The sequence below is a fragment of the Thunnus maccoyii genome, chromosome 10 (genome assembly GCF_910596095.1).
Source record: "Thunnus maccoyii chromosome 10, fThuMac1.1, whole genome shotgun sequence".
Lineage (NCBI taxonomy): Eukaryota > Metazoa > Chordata > Actinopteri > Scombriformes > Scombridae > Thunnus > Thunnus maccoyii.
Genome location: NC_056542.1, coordinates 7,116,427 through 7,126,130, shown reverse-complemented (window position 1 = coordinate 7,126,130; position 9,704 = coordinate 7,116,427). Strand labels below are relative to the sequence as shown.

At 39.5% G+C, this 9,704-nt stretch overlaps 1 protein-coding gene across 1 annotated transcript; it reads left to right on the top strand.

The window, feature by feature from the left end:
- Window positions 1–507: 507 nt before the first annotated feature.
- On the top strand, window positions 508–8,814 carry rab5ab (RAB5A, member RAS oncogene family, b). The gene is made up of 6 exons (XM_042424393.1): window positions 508–739; window positions 2,629–2,855; window positions 3,901–4,052; window positions 5,010–5,132; window positions 5,530–5,623; window positions 6,694–8,814. The coding sequence occupies exons 2-6, from the start codon at window positions 2,690–2,692 to the stop codon at window positions 6,807–6,809; spliced, it is 651 nt and encodes a 216-aa protein (XP_042280327.1). The 5' UTR covers window positions 508–739; window positions 2,629–2,689; the 3' UTR covers window positions 6,810–8,814.
- Window positions 8,815–9,704: the final 890 nt, after the last annotated feature.

Sequence of the window (9,704 nt, the reverse complement as noted above, 5' to 3'; positions counted from 1 at the left end):
ATAGAGGGGAAATTAAATAAATAAATGGAAAAAAAAAATTAAAAACTAATACAGATAATGAAAAATACATAAAATAAATAAAACAACAAAATAGGGTTAAATAAATATATTAAAAACAATACACTCATTAACCTTGTTTGCAACCTTTTTATCAGTGCAAGATTTAATGGTCTATGATTTCTGCTCACACTCTGCATGAAAAACTGAGAGGAGAGTTTTTTGTTGGCAAACTTTATAAATATGAAACTTAGCAAAGATTATTGTAAGATTGGTGATGTTTGCTTGTTTCCCATTCTTTCTGTTGTAACTTAAAAACCCAAACAGTGACATACAATAAATATAAATAACACAATAAAGTAAATTCTGCCATAAATGTAACATTGATAAACCAAGAGTCTTATTGAAAAGTGAGGTACAAATGACATATATTATTATTATTATTTTCAGTGTTTTTATGAGGAGGCACATACCAGTAAATTGGGAATAAATCCTGACACGTGATTGGTCCGTCGCGCTGCTACGTAGGCAGATTGTCAGCTCCAGTCATACGATCTGTCATCATCCTTCGTACAATGCGAAAAGGGAAGTTGAAAGAAGTGGGAGAGGGACATCGCGGAGCCTTATGAAATCTAACGTCATAGCAGCTGGCTGGTCTCTCGACACACTGTGAACAGGACGCCGAAGTGCTTCAAATATTGTTCTGGAGACAACAGTCACGTTAACAGGCTTCATCTTTTGGGTAAGTGAGGAGCTACTAGTCGCTAACCGGAGGGCTCCTCCCGATGCGGCCACAGCTAAAGGGCCAAGCTAGTTAGCACAGTAACTTAACGTGGTAGGTTACGACAAGCGAATACGCATCAGCTGTCATGTTTGGATTATTAACACGTTAATGTGGACATATGTATAATATAATGAATGTTAGAGACCATGTTTAGTCCACTGATTTGTACGGCAGTTCGCTAAATTAACGTCAGACAGCTAACGGTAGCTAGCTGTCACTAGCTGTACACACCCAAACCTGCATCATCTGTGTTTAGCGTATCCAAACGTTAGCCTACATACATGGCAGATGTGTTGTGTTTAAGATCGGTGTGTCCGATACTACCCATATTTAACCTATACATGTTAAATCATGCTTTATTACAGGTAGAGATCGTCTTTTTAGGATAAACATTCTGAACTTACCAGCTAGCTATGTTGCTAACGCTAGCATTCGTTACTAATTCTTGCCAGTCAACAACAACATAACAGGTTATTTGTGGTTAACTGTGTGTCGTAACGCGATTTCGACGACGTTGACAGTAATTATTTTTGGACTGGTACTTTCTGTATACTCGGATGGTAGTATTGAGGAATGTCTAAGTTACAGATCTGTTATTGTCCGGTTAATATGGTTTGTTGTTATTCACCTTCAATTTTACAGAACCACGCATACCGAAACTGCCTGTAATTTAACCTTGAACCATATTCCCACATATATGCTCATACCTGTGTCATACTAATCCCCTTTGTAACAGTCTGCTTCACATTACTTAAAGCTACAGGCAAGAGCTGCCAGAGGTTTGTTATTACAGATTTTTTTTTTTTTTTTTTTTACAAGTGCACCAGTTGGTCAACTTTCTGTCATTGCTTGAAGTTAAACAGATCAAAAACAGCGGTAACTTTACCAGCAGCAGCTCAGATGTTTGTGTGACATCAGTTGCCAAAATGTTGGCGTTACTGTCAGGGTGGAAATACGACTTTCACTGTCTGCCAAACTCTGGTATGTTTTTGCCATACCTGTTACACTTTGTTTAACTGGTTACTATGGCAAGCAACCAGCTATTGTTTGAAGAGGAAAGAAAGTTAGGCGGAAACTAATATGAAACTGTTTTGTTTACTCAGTGTCTAATGAACTACAGCATAATGTATTTCCCACTGTTGTTAATGTGACATCTGTGACATTTGGCCTCCAGATTCTGACTGCTTGTTTTAAAAAATATGTATTGTAAATAAAACTACACATAACATAAACATAAAACTACAACATTTAAATTCCTCATTATTCCCCTCATTTCACAACCAAAACACATAAATCTGTTCACAAGTGTTTCTGACATATGATCACAGTCATTAATCCACTCAGTACAGATATTCATTTTTATCAACTATGATCTTGAGTAAACAAAACACAGGTATGAATTATTATAAGAAATAGCAATTATAATATTGACCAGGTTTGCCGCATTAGTGCATTTTACATTTTTGGAGGGTTACTCATATCATGATGAGATGCAACCCTGGACAAGACTTTTGTACAGTAATAAGCGTACCCACTCAGGCATTTGCTCTATCATGCACCTGCCTGTTTACCTCAGTTCTCTCAGAGGCCTGTGTATAATTTTTCACATAAAACATAATTGTTAAAATAGCTTTTGCCTGTTCGGGCTTGATGTCCTCTGTGCTATGACCATGGTGTTTCAGGCTCATTTACCTACAGAGAGGAAAAAACGTATCATATTATTCGTGTTTGGTGATTTTCCAATAAACACCGCAAACCTGCGAATTTAAATTCTAACCAGAACAATCTCCTACCTGATTTCCTTTTGTGACATCGACACTTGGCTCTCTTTTCTTTCTCGTGCTCAGGTATTTTCCACAGTTTTCCAAAGCACGTCAGCGTCCAGAGGAAGAGACCGGAGAGTGTGACATGGCAAGTAGAGGCGGAGCTACACGACCCAATGGGCCAAACGCAGGCAACAAGATCTGCCAGTTCAAACTTGTGCTTTTAGGAGAGTCAGCGGTGGGGAAGTCGAGTCTCGTACTCCGTTTCGTCAAGGGACAGTTTCACGAATTCCAAGAGAGCACAATCGGAGGTATGCGCATACATAAGCCCGTGTTTTTGCTTCTCTTCTGTCAACAAGCCTGCAAAATCATACTGACGTACTTTTATTTACAGTTTCACTAAGCTGGCAGTCTTATATCGGGAGACTAAGCATTGAATAGATCATCAACACAAGCCTACAAAGCAAACAGTCATCACAAGAGTTATAGCTCCCGTTCCAGAGTATAGGAAATATTAGTAGAAGCAGAGGAAATGGGTTGAAAAGTTGTTGAACACCCAAAAAAACAGGATGGTGGAAAAGAATACATGATTCAATTAAAGGAGAGCGAGGGGAAATGAAGAGATGTGTTTTCAGTTTATAACTGGAGGTGCAGAATGTGAGAATCGCCAACAGGAGCAGAAAACTGTAGAATAATTAGGTAAATTCCCAGACATCCATTCCTGGTTCCTGGTATGTCCAGCGGCTCATGTGACGTTCAAGCTGTCGCTTATCATCTGCATAATCTTACCCTCATCGCGCGGTGGCAAACATACTGCATACTGGATATTGTAAGGTTGAATCAGACTCTATCCGTTCCAATGCTTTGCTATTTTCAGACTCACCTTTGACCAGAGAAACACCTGTAAAATCCTAGAAAACACAGATCACAGAGAGTAAACCTGCTCAGACTGGATGATAGGGGAAGATCAAGACAACAGCACAGCTAGAGTTGTCCAGTGTGAATTGATATGTGTTCAAATACAATGATGAACCAATAAATAAAAGATTATAATAGATGTATAAAAAGAGAGACTGTGTTAATCCGTAACTGGAATGGTTAAAAAATGTGTGTTTCCTGTCCCCTTTAATGCTTCAGCATCCATCCAGATTTTGGATGTACATAATAAAATGTGTTTGATATTACTTTGTATCCGTTTTCCCAAATGTGGAAATCTGGACTAAATCAACCAGATAATCTTTCTGTTTGTGTCTCAAGCATTGGTTTTTAATTATTATCTTCACAAAAACACATTTCGTGTACCGCAGTAGTTATGGGCCCATTTATCATCGGTCGCTCTGCTTTGTGCCCCTGCAGCTGCCTTCCTGACTCAGACAGTATGTTTGGACGACACAACAGTCAAGTTTGAAATCTGGGACACAGCTGGTCAGGAGCGCTACCACAGTCTGGCTCCCATGTACTACAGAGGTGCCCAGGCAGCCATCGTGGTCTATGATATAACAAATGAGGTGAGATTTCATGACTGGTGTGAAAAGCTACTAAAAAGTCACAAATAAAGGATGAGGAAAAAAAAGACCATATTCATAGATGCCCCTGTGGAGTTTTTCACCACTAGTAGCTCCATGGAGCAATGTTTTGTACAAACACATGCACTCAGGCAGTGCAATACACGTTCCTGCCACTTGTTTCACGTTATTCGACAGTACGAGAGAGGCTGGATGCGGTAACACACAAAGAAACGCCTACAAAGGCAGTGAGAAGAAGACCACAAGCTTAGCAAACATGCATGAAAACAATGCACCAAAAAAAATCAGTGTTGCAGATGTTTCATGAGGAAGGAAACGCTTTCAACACATTTATTGGAGTTTAATGATGCACACAATGTATTCTGGTGAGAAACACTGAATTTAAATATACTGTAACTACTGTGTTGTTCACTAGAAAACTCCCCAGGGCACCTTTTAATGTCAACAGAACTATCAGCTGTGAATTCTCTTGAATTTGGTTCAGCTTAACGAAGCAAAGCACAGACGGGTATGAAGCACCTTCTGACACCTTCTACTCAACTCGTTAAGAGACGTTTTACTGCAGTAGATGATCTTTTAAAGACAAAGTCATGAATTAAGAGAGTCTTCAAAGCTCAGAGAACAGGCACCCATGTTTTTTCTTGTGTGTACGTCTGTATAGCATAAGCCAGTCTCCCGTACCGTACAAGCAGTGCTTTAACCGTACCTGAGGACATTCATTTTGTTTCATATTTCATCAAAAGCATCATTGTAAGTCTGTTATCTTGGACCTCAATCAAAAGATTAGCAAAAGCTTTGCCAGACATCATGGGGAGGTTGTCCGGTTGTCCTCATCTTGCCATCACATGGGTCGTATTGTTATTTTCACTAACTGAACACCCCCCCTCCTCCACCTCCACCTCCACCCCCATCCTCTTTCCTCCTTGTTCTGTTTGCCAGGAGTCATTTGTACGGGCGAAGAACTGGGTTAAAGAGCTTCAGAGACAAGCCAGTCCAAATATTGTAATAGCCCTGGCTGGGAACAAGGCTGACCTCGCTAACAAGAGAGCATTGGACTTCCAGGTTTGTGTTCTTGAGATCCTGATTAATGAAGTGGAGGATGTGAACACAGCCGCAGAAATCATTAGAGTAATTGGGAGTTGTGTCTATGATTATTCAAGTTTTTTTTTGACAACTCAGCAACAGACAATACAATGAAGCTAACGATTCAAATGCTGAACATTGCTTATTTAATATAATTATTAACTGTTATAACTTAAGGAAGCACTTGCATGATAAATAAAAAGGCTCATAAAATGAATCAGGCTTCACATGTCCAATACTGATCCATTTAAAATATGCCCGGGAAATCCCAACTGTGCATCCCCAACACTTAATTTTTTTTTTGCTCTATGCTAACTAGGAGGTAACTAACGTCATTGATAATAAATATCTTTTAATGTCGGTTTCACTTTCACAGGATGCACAGTCATACGCAGATGATAACAGCTTGCTTTTTATGGAAACGTCAGCGAAGACCTCTATGAACGTGAATGAGATATTCATGGCCATCGGTAAGTGTCTCTACTGAAATATTTAAGAAGAGTTTAATAATTATGACGCGATATTTGACTTGTGATCCTACTAAAAACAATAAACTGTCTAAGTGTTAGAGCTCTGACAGTACAGACCAGCCGTTGGTGTGCAGGGAGTGAAATGAAGAGATGTCGCTTCATGATAAGATAACTGTAAACACATGAACTCATAGTAGAAACATGTGGTGGCCTCTGATTCATATGTATCTGATTGTGGTTTTGTTTTAATTGTCTTTATATATTAATACTACAAATTCCCAGAAATTCTTTTATTTGCCTTCTCAAAAAGGATGTTGATACTCCGCCAACTCCCGGCATCACGCCGTGTGCTTTCGGATGATTAAAACTGAAAAAGATAATTAATGACAAAAATAATAAATTAAGGTTATTAGAACAACACTGATCTGTACTTTCTGTAATACTTTTGTAATTGGATTCAGCCTCTACAGGCAGTGTTTTTTAATCCGTATTGTTTTAACACGCTGTCGGTACATGTGGTGTTTTGTTTTCTCGGCGTAACTCACCGTTTCCTGTGCCAAACTGAACTGGAGTGAAAATCGTGCCAAACCGGCGCTGTGCCGGTGGGGTTTTTAGAGAGCGGAGCCGCTGTTATTGATTCATAGAGTTTGGTGACATTTTGTAATTCTCAGCACAGCTTCACCCAGCTTTCACCCGACGAGAGGTCTAATTAGACAAAGTGATTGCAAACACCTGTGTGGATGTGCAGCAGCTTTTAAGGGATCTTCATCAAAAATGTTGAACAAAAGAAATTGTTGGCCAATAGATTGTATCAATATATCTTTTTAAAATATTGATATCATTATCAGCCTCAAACATCCAGTATTGTTAGGGAGATAGTCCTCTTTGATGGTTTTATTTGTTGGAAAGAACTAGGATAATATCTGGAAACTGTTATTGTCCCATGTAAGTATCTTTAAAATGAATTTGGTGTCATCTGAGCGCGTGTCGTCTCAGGTGGTCTCGTGTTCCCGGCTTATCCGATCACTTCCGGTGACGCCATCGCTCATCTTTTTGCTATGTCATTACAGCGAAGAAGCTACCCAAGAACGAGCCTCAAGCTGCCGGAGCCAGCAGCGGGCGGAACCGGGGAGTGGACCTGACAGAGACTGCCCAGCCCACCAGCCGTCCCTGCTGCAGTAACTAACCCAGCTCTTCCTGCTCATCCTCCACACACACATACACACATACACACACACATGTACACACACATACACACACGTACCCCCCCCCGCCCCCCTCTGCCCTCCCCTCCCAACTGAACAACATCTGGACATCGGGCTCCTCGGCTTCCTGACGTCAGACCTGACCTTCAGCCTCACTCCCCCCTTGGAATAGCTAAAGACTCTGTATAGCTGCATTTCTAATACCTTTTTTTTTTTTTGTTGATGTTCGTTTTTTTTTTTTTTTTTTTTTTTTAACTTTTTTTAAGAAGTGTATATCAGTATAATGGATGCATGTATCACTACAACGCCTAAAAAAAAAACACACACACACACATTTTTATCTTTTATTCAGTTGGAAGACTAACCCCCGTTTTAAAAGAAAGATGAGCGAGCGTGAAACCTGTGAACGTGTGATTGTTGTCGTGTGTGAAATTTTTTTTTCCTGAGAGTGATTTGCTGATGAGAAGGTGTAGCCTCATTTGTCACTTCACAGGGTCGACTGGATGCGAATGATGATGATGATGATGATGATGATGTTGCCTGTAATAAATACACTGTTGTGCGGGTTTTAAGTTTTGCTCACAATCAGAAGAAAACCAAATTGTTCCCATCTTGAGACGCTCGGCTTCTCAGACTGTGAGTCAAGACAGTTCAAAGCAAGAATCCCCCCCCCCCCTCACCCACCCACCCCTCCATCTCCGCATCTGTTACTCAAGAAGACGTCTTTATCCAAGGCTCCCTAATGAAAAAGTGCAAGAAAAATAAATTTGTTACTGTCCTGTTTTTATTTTGAAAAGGTTGAAAAAGTCTAAAGAAGAAAAACAGCTCTGGCTTCCCGTTATGTGCAACCACTGTCATTTTTATTAAAAGCAAAAAAAAAAAAAAAAAAGTGGAGACTAATCTTCATCTGTAGAGTGATGTCACATTGCCGTACATTATATTAAAACAACAGTCTTCATGGTGTGGGGGAAAAAAACGTGGAGTTGTGACATGCAGGAAGACCGGGAAACGACACCCGCAGGCCACACGTGAGGCCGGTATGACAGGATTTTGTAAATTCAGCTTTGCTATCGAACGAAATGCTTTCATGCCGCAGCATCTTCAAGAGTCTTATCACAGATGTTAAAATTCTGACACTGATAACGGTTTCGCTCGGAAAAAAGGAAAAATCAACTTGAAGACTGTTGGAACATCCTGCTTTGTGAAATTGTCTCGCAAAGACTTGAACATACGACGATTTCTATGTTAAACTCTTTGTTAGTTATCTGCTCTGTTTCTGTTCAGGCCAGTAGTCAACCTGCATCAATTTGGGTGATCTGAATCAAAGGGGATCATTTATTTTTATTTTTTTTGTTAGAATAGAGCTCATACGGCACACAAAAAGAAAATTGGACTACTACCCATTGTCACAAGTCTGTGGAAAATATACTCTAATGTTGTTATAGGGTGCAATGTTGTCTTCTTCCTCCTTTAGTACAGCTTGCAGAGCTTGTGAGCTCACCAGGAAATTTATCTAGAGATTCCGAACAATTGTACAGTTCAATATAGGTCTGCTTTTATTTTTCATTTCTCTCTTTTTTTTTTTTTTTTTTTTAAATTTTCATTCTAGACCTTGTCACAAACTGGTCAAATGTTAAGCAGTGTTGGTCTTTTTAGGTATATGTAGTGTTATTAACAAAATCCCTCTCTCTGGTGTCTTGTTACTTTTTCTCAGAAATGGTCCATGGTCATGTTTGAAAGGAACTTTTATTGCATTGCACAGTGTTGATCATGTTTTAATTAATGACTGCCCTTCGATTTTATATGACGGACTGTATTGGACTTGCTAACCTACAGCTGTAAGCAGGTAGCATAATTAACCTAACTGGTTGTCTCTCTTACAGCTCAATGAATTTTAATGATGTAAAACAGCATTACTAGTGATGGGCTGATCAGTTTTGAGTGTCTGAATACAACTTAATAAATTCAATAAAGAGGTCTCTTGTACGGCTTTTTGCTCTGATTATATCGGTGGAGTCACATATAAGCTGTGAAGAAACAAGTTTCTGCATGTACTGGAACCAAATTTCTCTCGTTACTCAAGGCAAATTTAATTACAGTCCATCTGATAGTTGTGGAGACATTTCACTGGAAAAACCGCAAATGTCAACTTCATGGTGGCGCAACAAGAAAAGTCAAAGGATCACCCTTAACCATAAATGTCTGTACAAGATTTTTGGCAAGTGTCTAAATGTTCCTGAGAAAATCCTCCTAAAACCCGAAATGTCAGCCTCAGGGTGTTGCTAAAGGGAAAGTTAGGGGATCACCAGAGTCATTAGGATTCATCGTCTGGGAGCTGTGAATGTCTGTAGGAGGTTTTATGGCAGTCTGTCAAGTAGTAGTTGAGATATTTCAGTTTCGACTGTAGGGCTACGCTGCTGAAAGGCTAAAGTTGATGCAGCAGAAGCTATGGGTCAAGCCCCAAAACTGCTGAATCCTACACTTCACATAGTGTAAAACAATAATGTTGTTTCGTTAGACTCTTCCTACCTGGAAAACATCTACATTTTTCAAACTCTGCACCCAGAGTTTATAAAAAGACTTTCTTTTTAAAATTTGTAGCGTCCGAGCCCAGATGACCCTGATGAAGGTTATTTTTGACAAATTATATCTGACAAAGCTCCTCCACAACTAATTTCACAGACTGGGTTGTACTCCCTGTAATGAACAGGCTGATCTTAACATGTGAAATTGATGTATTTGTCTGTCTGTCAATCAATAACGAAAATAACCATCAGTTGCATTTTTTTTTTCCTTTTTCATACTTGAGCTCTTGTCAGTTCCAAGTTTCTTGTATATTTCCATTTTCTGCCTGCTCCCTCAGCTCTTTGGCGGTT